Below are 19675 nucleotides of genomic sequence, written 5' to 3'. Positions count from 1 at the left end.
TATTATCCTGATATCAACTTGGGGAAGGCTACACCAGCTTGAATGATCCAGTGGGTAGTATTTTCATGAAATCAACTTGTGGAAGGCTGTAACAGCTTCAATTGCTCAATGGACAGTATTATCCTGATATCAACTTGAGGAAGGCTACACCAGCTTGAATTGTTTAATGGATAGTATTATCCTGATATCAACTTGGGGAAGGCTGCACCGGTTTGAATGATCCAGTGGGTAGTATTTTCATGAAATCAACTTGCGGAAGGCTGTAACAGCTTCAATTGCTCTATGGACAGTATTATTCTGATATCAACCTGGGGAAGGCTACACCAGCTCGAATGATCCAGTGGGTAGTATTTTCATGAAATCAACTTGTTGAAGGCTGTAACAGCTTCAATTGCTCAATGGACTGTATTATCCTGATATCAACTTTAGGAATAAATCAAATAATGAAATAATAACAGGAAACATACTGCTAGTTTGTTTTATTTTTCTGTAAATAATAATACTCATTTGCTTTTTATGAAGCTCAAACTTTGGCAACATTTTCCCATTTTTAACAATGCTATTTACATCATGACAGTATTTTCTGAGACATACTACCAACATACTGATGACTGAATACATGGATTATTGTTTGGTGAGGAGATAACAGAGGAATAATGAAGTACTGTTTGATTTATCAATTCTGTAACAGGTTAGTAGGAATTTCTTCTTTTATTTTTCAGAATCTGATATAAACTGTATATGATCAGGTCTCCTGGGGCAGAAACACTGACTTGTGAGATTTGGAATATACCTTTAATAACTTTAACCGCCTGTTACCAAACAGTATGTTGGAGGAATGTTACATTTACAGTGAAACACCTCTTGCTCACACACTAAAGGCTCGAGCACCAATTCTTGTGGTCCCTGGCACACTGCTGGAAACACAAGACGACTCATTTTGCCCTGTGTGACCTCAAGTAATCACCAACTGTATATCAAGAATACATTTGGTTACAATAGACAATTCTATTGACAGCAAAAACATACAATCGTTTTCAGCTTGTAAACTAAATTACAATATATTCTTGTTACAAGATTTCTAAATAATCAATCTGATATGGTAAATTACTTATCAAACTAAATAATCTTTGAAAAAATACAACTGATATTGACATGGTAACAATACAAAACTTAATGTAGACTTTTTAAGCCATGATAACAAAATGTGTCTTTGTTCAAAAACTTAGCATGAGAATTCTTACAACAACCAAGCTTACCAATTAACTAATTATAATGCTATTCAAATGTTGTATAAGCCAAAGCATTTTTGTTTCCATTTTTTTCTCCTTTTATGCATTTGTCAGAAACAACTTTATGGAAAACATGAGTCAAAGTACAACCTGTAACAATGGCGGATTGTGATGAGCCTGCAAAGAAACATATTAAAATCGAAAAAAGTGAAGTTTTTGAAACCTTTGCCAAAAACACAAAACTTGTTCAGGACACGCTTTTAGCTTTAGATGCGTTTCAATTGAAGTCCAATGCAATGACTCTACTAAAACTGGAACTGACCAATGCAGCTTATAGCGTGGGTTTTAAAAATACTAACTTTAGGTTTCCAAAACCCTAAACTCAAACAGAAAACTAAAGAAAGGAAACAACAAATGTAGACAGTTTTATTGCACTAGTCAGAAACCTCTTTATTTCTGTTGAATAAACAATCAAGTTACATTATTTTCCACATGGAACAAACTCTAAAATTAACACCATCAACTGTTTAAAACCAGTTGCTTATGAAAAATACATTCCAATGTAAATTTTGTCTGTGTTTATAATATAGCAGACTGTATTATTACTGTCCTACCAATATTAGAGACGTTGTGACTTCAATACTTTAAATCCAAAAATAAAAAGCATCTGCTGAAGGACTGTCTGATAAATTTAATGGAGTTCCTTGCTACAGGTTAATATATGTTTATAGTTTTCCAAAGTATAGTTGCAGTGCAAGGCTATATTATAAGAATATCTTGTTCTGAAATCTGACACCTATGAGGATATGTAACTTATGCAATAAAAAAGGAAGTCATACAAGTATGACATGGCAACAACTCTTAATCATAATAATAAAAATCATAAAATAAAAATTATTGGGAGATGAGCTTGCTATGGCAGATAAGGATTTATGTAGTTCACTGTAACATACACATCTTCAAATCAATAATGTTCTAGTAGTATACTTACACAACATGTAATTTATTTAAAGCTTCAATGATGATTTGATGATGTAATCTCTACTTGAGGATATTTTTGGATTTCAGAGTAAGAAAATAAAGTTATAATAGCCCTATAATCTATCAAGCTAAGCCTGTTAGCTTTCTAAGTGCAAAAGATATAACAACATGGGTGAAAAAATGAAAAAAACAACATTTTAACAATACATCAAAACACATACAGGCCATAAACATAAAATGATTTTAATGAGTAGTAGTGAAAATGAATTCTGTATTACACAACATGAATGTCATCTTGATTAGTCCACTATTCTTCAAGCAGGTATCATACAAAAATTGACAAAATTTTCCAAATTCTACACTAAAAGTAAAATATAGCCTGCATTGACAAAAAAGTTGTTTTATTTAGCCCATCAACTGATTCTATTTCATTCTGGAATGAACAATAAATACAGCTAAGAACAGGAAAATGTGTAGCCTAAAATTTAGGTCAAACAAATTATAAAACATATCTTTAATATATCCAACAACCTTTTACCTGTAAGTTTGTGACTAGAAATATGTTAGGTATATTGTAATATATATATATATATACTGACTTTATGAATAATCAATTGTTTGATGTCCTAACTACACCAGTAAAGTTATGGTTTATCTTTTTACTTACAAATATATATATTATTTATTGCAAAATACAAAAAGGAAGCAGAAATATTTATACACACTAAATGAACAATCTGAACAAATATATAACCAGTATTGCAGCTGATATATCTAACATAAAGTAGAAAACAACATAGATTTATGAAGTTATTTTTTTTACAGAACAACTGTCTACTCAAACAATTTCCATTAATTTGCCAACATTACAAACGAAATTGTACCATAGTTTACAGCAAGATAATTCTAACAATAATACACTGAACTCAACCTTCTATACTAATAGATGGTTAAATTTTTTAACAGTTTTTTGTCTACTCCATTCCATCTTAAATCAAACAAGGAGCTGCGTTCAATAAACGCTTGATGCCCCCAGTGGCATCCTTGTCAATACAAAGCAACCTAAGTCCAAAACAAGGTCAAGTTCAAGGTCAAACTGAGGTCAGGTGATGTCTGAAGATGAGGAATAGTCACAGGTTACATCTGCATTAGTATCAAGTCATTCTAGTAAGGGGTATTGATGCTAGACGAAACGGTCCCATTTGGTTAACCTCGTATGGACGGATGTACAGACAGGACAATCACTATATGCCTCCTGCATCAGTAGATGCTGGGGGCATAAAAATCACTTATCAAGTAAACATGTTCTGATATTGTTCATAAAATGTAAAACGAATAAGGTGTTTTTAAGAAACAGCAGGTATATAATAAGCAAAATGAAATTGTGTAAATGAATGATACAAAATATATACTGGTATTCAACATAAATGCATTTCTATAGCTGCTACTATATTATCACAACAATAATTCTCATTGTTTCTTGTTCAAACAATCATAATACAGAGACAATGTCTTTCCTTACTTCTACTTCTATATATCAGGTTGCTGGTGCTTTCTCAATATAACACCTGATTAATGTCTTGTTGAAGGAAGTTAAATGCAAGTGCAAAATTAAAGTCTGGTTTGAATGGAACGTTTGTACAAACATTGCAGTCCTAGCCAAAAATCAATCGAAATACTAGTTACTGGTATTTATTCAAACTTTCCGCTGCATACTACATACATCTGCTGTAATTCAATTTGTAGTCTGGAAAGCATTTCTCAAAAACATTGTGGATCTAAATAACAATTCCCTCTATACTGATCCATCAGGTGTCATTTTAATATAAACCCATTTTGTTCAAATCAGAAATAAGTTGTATTTAGACAAGTCTCTGTATTACTCATTGTTTAATGCACCAAATGTGTGTATATCATAAGAACCCTGGTTGATCTCTTAACACTGACAATACAGTACATCAGTAGGCCAAAACAACAAAAACCTAAGCCTGTTTCTGAAAATGACTGTGACATACCGGGAAAGTATACACCTATATATTATCAAATCAGTGGGTGTATCACAATTACTTATCTGGTGCACACCACAAATATTTAGTCGGCAATAACAATAAATTATCTGTACAGTAAAACACACTAAATGCAAATCCTGACTATCTGGATAAAACATTCTTACACAACTGCAACACAAGTCTAGAATATGAAGTTGACTACATAAACATGATAGGCTTTTTTTTAAATTTACCAATCGTTACATGTAGTCTTCAATTAATCCTGCTTCAGTGTATTAGTCAAGTGTTCAGTCTTACAACCTTCAATGACAAATGCAACAAGAGGATCACAGTGGCACCTGATTTATTATCATTTATGAGAAGAAAATTTGCTATTTCTTAATCAGAAAACCAACCCTGTCCCCTCAAGGTCATATACAATAACTTCTGTGTTACTTTGGCTGAAATTTGTGTTGATAAACAAAAGTGCTAAGGTATCCACAAGTTCGGTTTATCACAACAGATATCAGGTAACAGACAATATAAGATCTGACCCGCTCACCTCAAGACTTTGGCTGAGGTGAACTTTAAAATCCACTAAACAAACATAAGGATGAGCAGACAGCTAACAGACCAATGTCCTTACAGATTGTCAATAATGTTAAATATGGCTACTTGAAAAACAAATATCACATTTATATGGAAGAGTTAAGCCATAGCATCAGTAATTGTGTTTGGCAACATTCGATCATGAGGCTCGCTAACAACAACCTCTGGTGTATCATCTTTCCGTAGTACAGATGCTGCGATCTTGTCCAAATCGTCTTTGATAAACTGCCCATCCTGTAATACACAAGTAATAATCTGAGTAAATGTTTAGTTTTATAATTGGTCAATGTGTGCAACAACTAATGACACTGTAACTGTGTGAAATTAAACATGTTACTCATTGAAACTCGGGCAAAGGCATTGAACATTCACACAACAATCTGAAATTAACTAATTACTGTACACTGGGTAACATTTTAGTAGTTTTTATTTTCATGATTTGATAGTCAGCAGCCATATTATGTTGTTCAGACTTTGGGACTCATAGTTGGTTATATAATTACCAAATAGCTAAAGCCTTTGTATGGTTTATTATCTGATTTAGCATAGTTTAGAGGGTCAGGAATTGAACCAGTCTGAGTGGTAAAATATCCAAAACTATGATAAATCACAACAAGGTCTTGTTTATTTTCATTCTAACATGCTCCTTGAAATGTTTATGATAAAACTTCATTCTTTTGAGAAGCAATAAATGGGATGTCATGCAGCAATTTCAAGTTGTATAATGTTCTCTCATCAGTCTACAGATCAACTGTTGTTTATTGCAGAATATACAATGTTTGAGTTTAGTCCGACAAATCAAGCCATGTTAGAATGTTGTTTAAAATCATTCCGGATGTTCTCAACTATCAGCAAAAATACCACTATGAATATTACCCAATCTACAGCCTTTATATTTCTCATTATATTTCTTTACTATTTCAATGAAAATAAATATTTTATCATAAATCATAGGTAACTTAATGATTTTATTAATCAAGCATTAGAATTGCTTAATGTTATGTGTTTATATGTAGTGAGAAGCATAACATATTTCATAAATTTGTGTGATTTTTTCAGTTGTTAACATAACACTAACTTTACTGTTATATCCATGAAACTTTACCCAATCTGGTTTCTTGTCAGTAAATACTATCAATTTTAACACAAAGCACCAAACCAAATCGATGATAATATATTCCCCTATAAACCACATAAAATGACAGGTCTAGGAGCTCTCACTGACTATTTTCTTCCTAACACCAGGATACAGGTACTAACATACATATTTATAACTGTCTAGTTTAGTAAAGGGCACAGCCTGCTTATTCACTAAACCCTGAATAAATAATACATCATGAAAAGTACACAGAACTGCAAATTTTTTAATTTATACTTAAACATTAGTGAAATTATATTTGTGTCCATAGGACACTGGTGCCCCCACTAACTGTTACTGTATGGCCAATGCAAGATTCAAGGAATATCATAAAGTACAATCTGGGGTTGTACAATTTCACATGCTGAAAAACATTCCTATAAAGTTTCATGACTCTTGGTCAAAATACTTTTTGAGATACACGATGCAAACTTTAAGACACTTAATGCATATTTTTAATGAATTCAAAGGTCATGTCAAATATTTTTTCAGATACATGCAGCACAAGCTTTTACTAAGTCAAGGGCCATTACTCTGGTCTTACTGATTGAAACCTTAAACAAAACACCAGGTGCACAACTTAACAAGCTCAATAACAATCCTATGATGTTTTGAGATATGCACAACATAAATTTGGACGTATGGTGATACAGACAAGGGAAAATCTAAGTCACCTAGAAATTTTTAGGGCACAAAATGGGGGAAATGCTAGTTCAATTCCCTTTTCCAATAAAAATAGATAACTTGTCAAATAAAACATAAAAATAACACAAATATATGTCAACTTCTAACCAAGTATCTTTTAAAATCCAAAGCAGGTATATAAATCTTTATGCCAATTAAGCAAACCAACTCAAAGTAAAGCAAAAATTCCTTTTTTCCACGGTAAGGAGCCAGAAACTTACAGAGGTCCCATTCGAAGTCCTGTTTTTATACATTAAATATAAGAGGAACCACATGAGAAGGCTATTTTTGCAATTAGTCCGTCAGACTTAAATTTCTGAAGGAAAAATTCTACAGTAGAGAAATAATGATCATTATATATATACCGGTACACTGTGTACTGTTAGTTACTGGTATCTTGAAAAGGTAGTTACATTACAGATTAGAGATTAACTGGAGTGATATATCAGAAAAATATACATATTATAACAGTATATATATGATACATATAAACATTTAATTGGTAAGAAGTAATTCAAGCACTGTTTACATTTTGTACTATTTCTAAGTTTAATGTGTTTGTGGAAAATAGTTGTTCAAAATGGAAATTATAAAACTTGTTGGATACAGAATCTTGAAACATTAGCTAGATTATGTTTAACAACAAGATTTTCAACTTTTCAAATTTCTGAAGAAACTTTTTTATCAGCCTGCACAGTGATTTATAAATTTTATTTAGGTACAGCTTAATATTTAGACACCTTTAACTTTACTAGTCTAGCCAATAAAAAACAGCATAAAATACTACAAACTAAAACATTTCTATATTAATGTACCTAACAAAATCACTATTTGAGCCGTGCCATGGGAAAACCAACATAGTGTGTTTGCGACCAGCATGGGTCCAGACCAGCCTGCGCATCCGCGCAGTCTGGTTAGGATCCATGCTGTACGCTAATAGTTTCGCTCATTTATTGCTCAAATACTGACTGCTAATACCAGCGAAATGACCACTGAAACTTCATCTAAACTGACTGTATTTAGAATAGCTAGTTTATATGTGTAAAGAGTGCTTTGAACACTAATAAAATACTTGTGGAATCAGAGTTTTAGACTGTATATATAAGGTCTGTATACTCCTATTATTATTTTGGGATTCAGAAGATTAATTTAGGGCTAAGACACATGCACACATAAAACTATTTTCGTATGTGCATAAAGTCAAGATTAGGACTTCCCACTGCAAACAATGAATATTGACCCAGTGGGCATTTCCATTATTTCTGCTTATTTTATATTTCACCTAATTTTAGTGGAAAGTCAAATGTTAAGAGACGATTAAAAAAAATTTAAAGATGTTAGCCATGCATGGCACTATTGTATCTACTGGGTACATTAGAACATTTACAATAAAAAGACTGGCTGAACTAATCTGAAACTCTGTTTCACAAGAGAGAAGATAAGATTTAACACACAAAAGATTTTTAGCATAACAGCATCCATATTCTGACACAATACTTACATATTACATGAAATAAAAATAAAACACAGTTCATATTACTTTAAAGCAAACTGACTTTGACAGACAAAAGCAAAAATTTTAGCATAAAACTGAAATGAAGGAAAACATTGAAGCATGGCAACTGAAAATACTGTGAATTACATCTTCTCTACACATTTTTGAAAATATTCTGTGTAATACAAACTATATGCTGCATCTTTATTTTTTACATGCAAAATATCAATTACTTTTGTTAATAAGAACATGATTAATATGAATTTTATGAAGCATTGCAGAGAGTGAAAGATATCTGAACAGTATCATATGCAAGTTTGCCATTCGATACAACATAAATATATAAAGCTGAAGTGTATAATTACCTGCCCCTGTGGAAGTGTTTCATCAGATACATCAATCGCCTCCCTTCCTTGGCTTCCACTGGGCATGCTCAAAACAGCTTGTGCATCTGGATGAACAGATGCTTTACCTAGAGGATGATCTGTATCAGTAAATGCATGCTCTGGGGAATCTAGATCATTATCATATTGGGAAAATGAGTAAAACATGCCCTGACCAGAATGAGAGGTGTTAGTCTGTTTAATAAGAGAATTCAAGCGGTTAGTAAGTATGCTAGCTATTCGAGCACGCGTATCTATGCTGGAGTTGGATCCGACGGACATTCTCGTTACCTCTGCATCGCTATCACTTGCTATACTTCCCGGCTTGGAATGACTTTCACTGCTAGAGTCCTGGTCAAATGGCCACTCTTCAACTTCTACATGACGTGGCGAGCGTGAACTACCGACTGACTCATCAGATGTAAAACGAACACGTCCAACTAATTGTTCACCTTCATAATCATCCCATTCAAAATTCATGCCAATGTCAGATTCCGGGTCATCAAACACGACCCCACTTTGCGATGTATTATCTGATGGTATTCCATCTTCTGGAATGGTTCCAAGAGATCTTGATTTATGAACTATTGAGGTTGGCAAACCAGCACCTTTTGACATGTATATTTCTTTAGCTTTTTCTGTTTCTAAATCTGAAAACTTAGGACTTAGTCTTTTCAATGATTGTATATTATTCATGTCTTCATTCTGATTTAAATCATTATCATTACCTAAATCGTGAGTTTGTTTTGTAGAACCTGTATCACTATGATTATTTAACACTATATCTGGAGCTGAATTGCTCATACCTGTTCTATATCCTTCGTCACTGTTCTGATTCTCTGATTTTTCACCAAAGAGTTCTTTTGAAGAATGTTTACTTTTATGATCAGATCTGACAAAGTCTGGGTTAAATGGTGAAATGCTTTGACTGTTAGATCTAACTAAATCTGGATTAAAAGCAGACACATGCAAATTGCCATCAGAAGCCGTAACATATTTTGAATTGAGGGAAGTGCCATTGCTCAGTGCCGTGTTGTAGCCCTCAGAAAGGTTAGATTTCCCGGTCAATAACTGTTTACTTGGTGTACTCATCCCAACTGGAACTGGTGGGTGTTGCAAGTTCAAATTCTGATCTGGTGCAAAAATGTCTTTGTCTATTTCAGAACTGTTACCCCCATATGCCAGTATGGAATCATTTTGTGAAAGGTAGGATAGGTCATTGGCATTTTCTTCAACATGAACAAAATCATCTTCAAACCCCTCGGAATTCTTATTTTTCTTGATATTGACAGATTTTGAAAAATCATCATCAAAACCTTGTTTCTGTCCCCCATCATCCACCCTGTGAACAAGAACTTCTGCTACATGTTGGTTAGACTGGTTCACATTTTTAGACATCACGAACTTGGAATCAAATGAACTTGGAGACTGAGGACAAGTCTGGTTTACAGGTCCATTAGAGGTAGCAGCACTAAGGTCATGTGACAATGATGTCATTTCCTCCTCAATTTGTTGCAGGAATGCTAAAATGTCATCAGTTGAAGGTCTATCTTCAACATCTTGCCAGCACATTTCCATTATTTCAAACCTAGAAAATGCAAGCAGAGACTTTCAACTTCAATAAAAAGTTTTTTTCCAAGCAGAGTACATTACATACCAAAAACTTACTGAGATGCCAAACTTCTCTAGTAAGCGTTACAAGGTAACTCTACAAATCATTTTGCCTGCCTGTTAATCAAAAAAGCATTTCCTGTCAAATGAAATCTTATGGGTAATTTATCATATATAAAACTGTCACTGACCAATTAACTAATGCTGACTCACATTATTGGATGGTAATTGTTTAAGTGTACATAGTCTAACAAGTATTGAAGCAGCTTCCCCAAAATTTATCAACATTACCCAATATTGAAATTTGGACATACATATGTATGACTGCTTGATGAACTAAAATCTGATGTTTCAATGCAAGTTCTTTTAAGACACACAAAACCTTGCTTGAAGAATCATAGCAGATTGGCAATTTGCAACCTACAGGCCTGCCGACATACAAGTATCGTGTCCCTAAAATATTCAGAAGTGTCTCACCATCTGTCATGCAGTGGTATATCAGAACCAGGTGGTGGCAACTTTGCTGTTCCTTCACGTATAACTTTTTGTAGAACATCTTCATCTCTCAGGTTGATATACGGTCTCCTACCTACACAAACTATCTCCCACAACAGTACACTTAATGACCTGAAAATATATTCAGGTGTTAAATCTATAACTATCATTACTTTATAATAACTCAGATAATTTTTACTTCCATTTTCTTTTTCACTCATATTGAAAACATAACCCATTGTGAATTTGTGATTTTGTAGGGAATATGGTGTCAACTGATTCAAATGTCAAACAAGAGCTGTCACTAATGGTGACAAATGCCCCCGCAGCACCTTGACCTTTGACCTGGTGACCCCAGTCAGTAGGGGTCGTGTACTCAATAAGTACTATCAGCATGTGAAGTTTGAAGGTCCTGGGTGCAGTGGTTCGCGAGTAAAGTGCCTTCATGTAAAAAGTTAACGTTGTGACGAACGAACTAACGAACAGACGGACAGTTGAAAACTAATATGCCTCCCTTCGGGGGCATAAAAACAACTACATTGGTCAACAGTGTTGTTTCCCCCAAAAAGCAGACTTACAGTGATTCATGATTTCATGAGTACTTACAACTACAAGCATCACTTTTCAACGCCAATGAATACACGAGCTATCGAGTCTGGACATAACAATGTAATAAACAAAGAACCTCCCCTGCCCAAATCCAATCTCTTAAAATAAAGAAACAATGAAAAGAAGTTTTAAAATAAATGTCTATATACTTATACCGTCAATATGTATTTTGTAAGCTTACCAGACATTAGACTGAACTGTAAATTCCTTCAACTGCCAGACACCTTGTTTCACCTCGAGTGACTCTGGAGACATCCAGCGTATTGGCAACAAATCACGCCCAGTGTCGTAATAATCTTCCTGTGAATGGTCAAGTTAGACAAACTATCATACATGCAACAGTCAAGTTAAATGAAAGTCTTAACATGTTACCTAAATAAGTCTTGAATAGCAATGATACCATTTCAATGTTATGTAACTTTTTGTAAGTAAATTAAAATTCTATGTTTATAAAAGATGAATCAATTTTCAATTTGATCTTGTTTATCATTAGTTTGTTCTGAGATATATCAAAACAATATAGTTCCTCAATTCTTCTGTGGCCACAACTATCATGAACATAGTAGAGGCATATATACACTCTAGCCTACAACTTCTGTTTCATAGTTTCCGCAGGGAAGTGCAGGTCCCAGCTAGACAGCTGTGCCAAACTTATACATTAGACCACCTTATAACTCATTCACTGACTACTTTCTAATCAAAACACTGGGGAATTAAACAAGAGCTGTCTAATGAGCACAGGCATGATGCTGAAATCCATCCACATACGCAGAATTATGTAAACTGTAAGTCGGACATATGGAACCTGACTCAGAATGGTCATTTTATAATGCTAAAGACTTATGAAGAGTATAAATGTATTCAATACAAAACAGTTGCTGAGAAATCTGCTTACATGCAAAACTTCCACTCAACTTTCCAAGTAAAAAGGGGCATAATTTTGCCAAAATGTAAACCAGAGGTATGAATCCTGTCATGTGAGATTATCTCATGATGCCAAAGATATGAGTAGAGTTTGAAAACATTGGTTCAAGTTGTTTTTGAGAAACCTGTTTACATGCAAAAGGCAATAGCTGATGAAAGGGTGATAACAAAAGCTCTTTTAGAAACATAAATTTCAAATAGTCTAGCTGAAAGTATAAGTCACAGAATGATAATACTACAGATATATTACCCTGTACAAGTCCTCTCCAATGCCGTAATCTCCAACCTTAAGTGACAAGTCAGACATCAACAGACAATTTCTGGCAGCAAAGTCACTGAAAGTTAACAATATATTAACAACATTAAAACAAGCAATACTTACTACTGGTAGAACATAATCATGTAGCAGAAAATTTACAACTTTCATAACAGGAAGACTGAATTTAGAGTATCTAGATATCTTAACACTATTCATTTAGAGGCAATTGTCCTTCTGATGCATGAAGGTTTATTTAGCAACTCTTGAATTTGTAGTTATTCATTTACTGTTTGAGCCCAACTTACTGATGAATGTAGGAATGTTTGTGCATGAAGGAAAGTCCTTTGGCAGCATCTATAGCAAACTGTATAAATGGTCCACTTTTGTTGGTCAACAAGTAGGATTTTAGGTCTCCCTGCAGAAAACAGAATATCACATTCAATACGAGATGGCCGCTGAAGTGACTCAGCAAAACAGGTATTGTTTCTAATGTAATCGGGGCATTTTGTTCAGGTTAACAGTGTCAATTTTCAAGAATGTTTCAATTTCATGAAGGTAAACAATCTATTTTTATACTTGTCTTTAATTAAATATTGAAGTGTGTCTCCAAAAAAATGAAAACCAATTTGGCTCTGAACTCATTCATACAAGAAAACATTATAAATACCATTTCTGAATATTCTAATATTGTCAAAAAGGGTGTCGTCTCTGTACACTGTCCCAACAACCTAACAATATTTGGGTGGTCCAATTCCCTGAAATACGTAATGTAATATGTAAGTCAAACTTCCGAGGTACAATTCATTTTATTAATATAAACACAATTATTCAGCCTATCAAACAGATACTAGTGCTGAAACTGGTTGCCACTTACCGGAACATACTCCGTAACATAAACCAGAAGTTCCAGATATAAAAGTATTTTCTAATATATCTGTAAATAATGATGACACATCATGTGATAAGAAAACTCAACTGTAAGTTTTGTGAGTTTGGCTACTAAGAAACTTCATTTATTCCTGTATACCTTCATCCTTTTCTTTCATTAAGATATTTCCCTCCGCCCTTTTTTGTCTTGGTCTCAACTTTAGAAAATATGTAAAATTTACCTGTATGGTGCAACTTCTTCCAAAAATAAAGCTTTTTCATTGGCGGTAGCATCATCTTTTAAGATCTTCACTACAACTTTGATGTGTCGACTCTCTGGCAGTATGTTTTCTGCACTACCCTGCAGTACCTAGTAAAAACATAATCTCATGTAAATCATCCTTCTAAGAATTTCATTTTTTTCTCTTAAGTAATTTATTTCCCATATAACTTATTTGTTTCTAGGTAAACACAAAGGAACATTGCAATCTGGCAATTTTTTACAGAAAGTTCATTTCTTGATCACAAGTAAGATGTATGAGGTATGTGTACTGGTAGAATTTATGCTGCCATTTTAAAATCATCAGAATAATTACACATTGTATCAGTCTCTTTCTGCTTCAAGCCTTGTGATAAATAAATAAGTTTACCTGTCCAAACCATCCAAGCCCTATCTCCTTGATATACAGCAGCTGATTCCTTGGGAATGATTTATATATAGCTGAAAAAATAGATATATTTTCATTAAAAAACAAAAACAAGGAGCTGCGTTCAATAAACGCTTGATGCCCCCGGTGGCATCCTTGTCGATACAAAGCAACCTGTCCAAAACAAGGTCAAGGTCAAACTGAGGTCAGGTGATGTTTGAAGATGAGGAATGGTGACAGGTTACATCTGTATTAGTATCAGTTCATTCTTGTAAGCGGTACTGATGCTAGACGAAACGGTCCCATTTGGTTAACCAAGAGATGGCCCGTATAAAGCAACCAAAGTCCAAAATGAGGTCAAGGTCAAACTGAGGTCAGGTGAAGTCTGAAGATGAGGAATGGTCACAGGTTACATCTGCATTAGTATCAAGTCATTCTAGTAACGGGTACTGATGCTAGACGAAACAGTCCCATTTGGTTAACCTCGTATGGACGGATGGATGAACGAATGAACGAACGGGATAATCACTATATGCCTCCCGCATCAGTAGATGCCGGGGGCATAAAAAAACAATTTTGTGCTTTTTCAAGAAAAATTATGCAAAAAAAACAGAATAAATCTGCAAAGGAAAAAAACAACAACAAACTATTTAGGGAATTAAACAAAGAACTAATCTCGAGACATCTTTGTTATTTTTTTTTCTGTTGTTTTTGCTAATTTACTCCCAAATCATTTGGCAGTGAATGCTTCTAACATATGAACTTGATATTTGATAAAACAACAAATCTGGCAGTGGCTCTTTGTCACTAAATGTAATTCTGGGCCTCAGTTCTCTGCTACTTTATGCCGAGGCTAGTAAATCATTTAGTGTGATACTTACTGACAAGCTTCGCAGCAGATAATTGTTTCTCTTTGACACTACACGTAATGCTGGGCTCAGTGCTCTGCTACTTTATGCCGAGGCTAGTATATCATTTAGTGTGATACTTATTGACAAGCTTCGCAGCAGATAATTGTTTCTCTTTGACACTACACGTAATGCTGGACTCAGTGCTATGCTACTTTATGCCGAGGCTAGTATATCTGGCAGTGTGATACTTATTGACAAGCTTCGCAGCAGAAAATTGTTTCTTTTGTCACTACATGTAATGCTGGGCCTCAGTGCTCTGCTACTTTATGCCGAGGCTAGTATATCATGTAGTGTGATACTTACTGACAAGCTTGGCAGCGGCTAATTGTTTCTCTTTGTCACTACATGTAATTCTGGGCCTCAGTGCTCTGCTACTTAATGTTTTGGCTAGTATATCGGGTAATGGTTCAAAAGTTACATCTGAGGAATCGTGTACACTCTGGTTGGTTGGATACATAGAGACGTCTCGTACACTCTCTTCATCCTCAAAATTCTACAAAATTTATTCAATCAATACAACATAAACATATTTACACATGAACAAGGGTTGATTTAGATATAATGTCATGGAACAAACCTAGAAAATAATATTTCCGGATGCCATGAGAATTAAATCAGCATACAACTTGATATTACTATGCTGATAATACATGTACAACAATGAATTAACACACTATGCACTGTGGATGCTGTGACATTCATTTTGGACCAACTCTTGTACATAAAACCTATTTTAATGTTTAATTAGCCAAAAACAGAATGGTAACACTAAGCATATCAAATCAATTAAAATGTGTAGCTTAACTAAATTTATAAATAACAGCTATCTGTTGACATCACGCTCGACTAGACGAAGAACTGATATAAGTATGCAGTCAAAATATAACCAGAGATCTTCAGAGAAAGAAAGGAAAATAGATAAGACACAAACAATGTACCTGTATTTGTGGAACTGGAAAAGTCTCGCACTATATGGCAATGTGTAACTTATTATCATTATTAACTAATTTCTGTGTCAGAAAGGAGCCATAACTGAGCCAAAATCCTTGTCCTAGTTATGTAGTCTTGCCTACATATGGGGACTATGAATGAAAATAAGTGGTCAAAGTTTCAAAGCCATATGTCTAACAGTTTAGACAAAATGGACTTGTGCGAAAACTGAACCAATTTTCAGGTCCAAAAAGGGCCATAATTCAGCCAAACTATTTGACAGAGTTATGTACTCTTGCCTACAGATAGAGACTGTTATAATTAACAATTGATAAAAGTTTCAAAGGCATATCAAACAGTTTACACAAAATATGGGACTGGTACGAAAACTGAACAAATTTCAAGTCCAAAAAGGGCCCAAATTCAGCGAAATATCTTTGACATAGTTACATACCCTTGACTACAGATGGAAATCATGAGATGAACAAGAATTTAAAGTATCAAAGCCACATGTCAAATAGTTTTGAAGAAATGTGGACTTGTACAGAAACAAAACCAAACTAAAGGGCCATAATGATAATTCAGCCAAAATACTTGACAGAGTTATGTACTCTTGCCTACAGACAGTGACTGTTATAATAAACAAGTGTTCAAAGTTTAAAAGCCACATGTCAAATACTTTTGATAAAACATGGACTTGTGAGAAAACTGATAAAATTTCAAAGCCCAAAAAGGGCCATAATTTGCTAAAATACTTTGCAGAGTTATGTACCCTTGCTTGCAGGTAGAGACTGTTACAATAAACAAGTGGTAAAAGTTTCAAAACCATATGTCAAACAGTTTACACTAAATATGAACTGGTACGAAAAACTTAACCAAGATTTGAAAGTTGAACGGGGCTATTATTCAGACAAAATGCTTGATGGAGTTATGTACTCTTCCCTAAAACTGGACATAGTGCTGAAAGTTTCAAAGCCATAATTATATCAAAAGTTTTTTGTCAAAATGTGGACTGGTACAAAAAACTTAACCAAGGCCGATGCCGACGTTGACGCCGTGGTGAGTAGGATAGCTCTACTTAGAACCAACTTAGTACTGTGCTGTCATCGACAGATATGATATTGTTATATAAATTGTCTCCAATGCTGTTAAGGAAATAAAATACCAATATTGTAAAATATGTACATTTTAATTTTACTGAGATCTGTACCCTTACTTTTTTTCTCAGTTTCAACTGCATACAATCTGTAACAACTTGCATAAACTTTTAGACACAGGTGTCCAGTTGCACGTGTATTTTTTTCCATGAGAAAGCTTCCAACTTGCATAAATATTTTTATTTTCTTAACAGCATTGGAGACATTTAAATAACAATATCATATCAGAAATGGCTGTCAATGGCAGTGCCTTCAAAGACTATCTCATTTCTAAATAATGACTTTCCATAAATTTCCTTCAATTTAAGATTATACAAAAGGAGATACTTACAGTAAATCCATGGCGCTTGAAAAGGTGACAAACGCAACCAAACACAAGCAGTACACTGCAGCAAAGTACAGCTGCACCCAGCACAACGGCAAAAAACACCATACTGAAATCCTTTGTCAGCTCACCATCATTGGCATGTTTTTTTCAGTATGACCTGAAAAGATAAACAGCAATATACATCCAAGGTGTTAACAACTGAACATAAATCTGCTTGAATTTTTCTGTTCTGAGACCAGTCTGAAATGTGCAGCTACTGATTCATCACTTTGGAATCTGGCTTTAATCTATCATGTATGCATCACATTTAAGACCATACTCTCATGTAAGTTTTATAAACTGAAGGCTATGACTTAATCTAGCGACCGGCAAAAATATAGGACTCAAATTTTTCATACTGGGACACCAACTTTTTCCAGGAAGGAAGTCTAGGACTCCTACTTTGAAAATCCTAGCGAGAACCCTGGATGAAACCTGTTTTCTGATTGGATGACCAATACAAAAAATGATCATGTGACCTTTCATGCGTCATAGCCGGAAAAGAAGAAATGTTTGTCAGTTATGATAAGAATGCACGTATATATTCTTCTCCGATAGAGCTTTCCGAGGTGTGTAGATGTTTGCAGTTAGTGTATTTATTAACATTTTTTCGAATCATAACTTGTTTTACCAAGTTCTACTGCTACTTATTACAGTCTACACCTTGACATGACCGTGTCAATGCTTTCCGCGGTTGTGTACAAGTTGTAAACACGGCCGTGTCAGCATATAGAAAATTATAATTTACAACTTTGTGGTACATTTTAAGGTGGGAAAAGTATATATTTTATGTAAGAGTCATCCTTTGCTCATGTAGTTCAGTGGTTATGAGTTGGATATTACCAATATGTGGCACGACAGCATGGGATACAAGAACGTAAGGGTCAACATTGAAATTGACCATCTTATACCCCTTGCCTCTGTTTATGTTGTTTATGGGTGATTTTTTTTACATATAAGTTTTTGAATTTCAACTAAAAAACTAAAAAACATTAAAAAAATCCCCTCTATCACTTCTATCATAGCATGTGACGGATTCCTGTGGATAAGCCAAATGAGTAGGGCTAGCCACTGCCTTTGTAATTGGTCAAAAGCACCTGTATTTTTCTCATTTCAGTAGTATTAGAAACCGGAAATATTATATTAATACGATGATAGTGACATATATAAAATAAAATTCACAACAAGTCCTTTGTTGACAGTAAAGTTTATCAAAAATTGGATTTTTTTTTACCTAAACCTGAAATTTGTAGTTTTCCACTTCCTGAATAGTATTGACTGGTTATCAGTGTGATGTTTCCAGTACCAAACAAAAGCGATGTAACTCATTGCAGACTTGGAGCGGTCTTCTGCGCATGCCCGAAAGTGATTATCAATTGTAGCGCACGCCAAAAATATGCATATTTTTGCATGTCCGCATGCATTTAGTGTACAATATGCATAAAATACTGACTAAAGGTTAGGGTTAGTATCACCATGGTTACAAAATATATACATTTAAGATATTTTCGTTCAAATTTAGTTAATCCGGTATGTACCGGAGTCTGTAATTTATACCGGCGCTCCAAGTCTGCATTGAGTCACAGTCAAACAAAAGAACCCTATCTTTTTATACAACCAAAAAAAAACGAAAAACGACACAAAGAAAAGGGCCGACTTGTAACATGGGAGAAAATATTATGATTACAATGTAATTGTTACTTCATTTCCCTGTTACTTTGTATAACTTTGTGTGTTCCGGTTACATGGTATGGTTGAGGCTTTCATGAACAGCAATATGGATCTCACGGATTTTACTAGGGCTTTACGAGCACCTGTAAATCATTTGCTCACAAAAATCGCTTTGATATTTTAACAGAAATTTGCTGTGAATGTTTACAACTTAGATGTATTTGTTTATATGAAAATCCCCAAATTTTGTCAGAGTACTCATTTTTGTCAGATTACTCTCCGCATCTAAGATTTAAAAGTTGTACTTCCAATAATTTTTCCGCTAGACTCTGCATAAAGTGCTTCAGTGAAACATGTACCAGTTTTTCTGTTATTCATGATACTGAAGCAGTTTTTCAGAACAATTCTTTTTTGTTAAATGATAGCTATGATATTTTGTCATACGAGACGAATGAATCTACAATTTGTTGTTATTGTCTGAGCCGTGCATGTACTTGCAATATTATAAATAACAGTTTAGATTTGATTTTACAAGAGGAAGTACATTTGTCACAGAATCAAAATAACAGCTGCAACTATTTTTGTAAAGAAGATATTTTGAATGACATTTGCATTGATTGTTTCAATACTACTTGTACTTGTGAGGAGGTATTTTCTGAAAATGAATCTGATTTAAAGAACGATTCCTCCCTGCCTTCCATGTTAATTGCTAGCTAT

The 19675-nt window shown here is 34.2% G+C and overlaps 1 protein-coding gene across 4 annotated transcripts; it reads right to left on the bottom strand.

The window, feature by feature from the left end:
• Positions 1-467: 467 nt before the first annotated feature.
• On the bottom strand, positions 468-18567 carry LOC123563954 (uncharacterized). 4 transcript variants are annotated; one of them, XM_045357146.2, is made up of 13 exons: positions 18522-18567; positions 17252-17405; positions 15137-15326; positions 13926-13996; positions 13518-13645; positions 13076-13163; positions 12714-12823; positions 12400-12484; positions 11407-11525; positions 10599-10748; positions 8493-10098; positions 6854-6872; positions 4904-5044 (listed from the first exon to the last, which is right to left on the bottom strand). In XM_045357146.2, coding segments are annotated over exons 2-13 (2670 nt in total). In that variant the 5' UTR covers positions 17354-17405; positions 18522-18567; the 3' UTR covers positions 4904-5042. The 4 variants fall into 4 exon arrangements, with proteins under 4 accessions (XP_045213079.2, XP_045213082.2, XP_045213081.2 ...); XM_045357145.2 differs by lacking the exon at positions 6854-6872 and adding an exon at positions 8087-8128 and having other exon boundaries at positions 4918-5044; XM_045357144.2 differs by lacking the exon at positions 6854-6872 and having other exon boundaries at positions 468-5044.
• Between the last annotated feature and the right edge of the window lie 1108 nt (positions 18568-19675).

The sequence above is a fragment of the Mercenaria mercenaria genome, chromosome 2, assembly GCF_021730395.1.
Source record: "Mercenaria mercenaria strain notata chromosome 2, MADL_Memer_1, whole genome shotgun sequence".
Classification (NCBI taxonomy): Eukaryota; Metazoa; Mollusca; class Bivalvia; order Venerida; family Veneridae; genus Mercenaria; species Mercenaria mercenaria.
The sequence above is the reverse complement of the archived record's forward strand: the minus strand, read 5'-3'. Positions and strand labels throughout refer to the sequence as shown.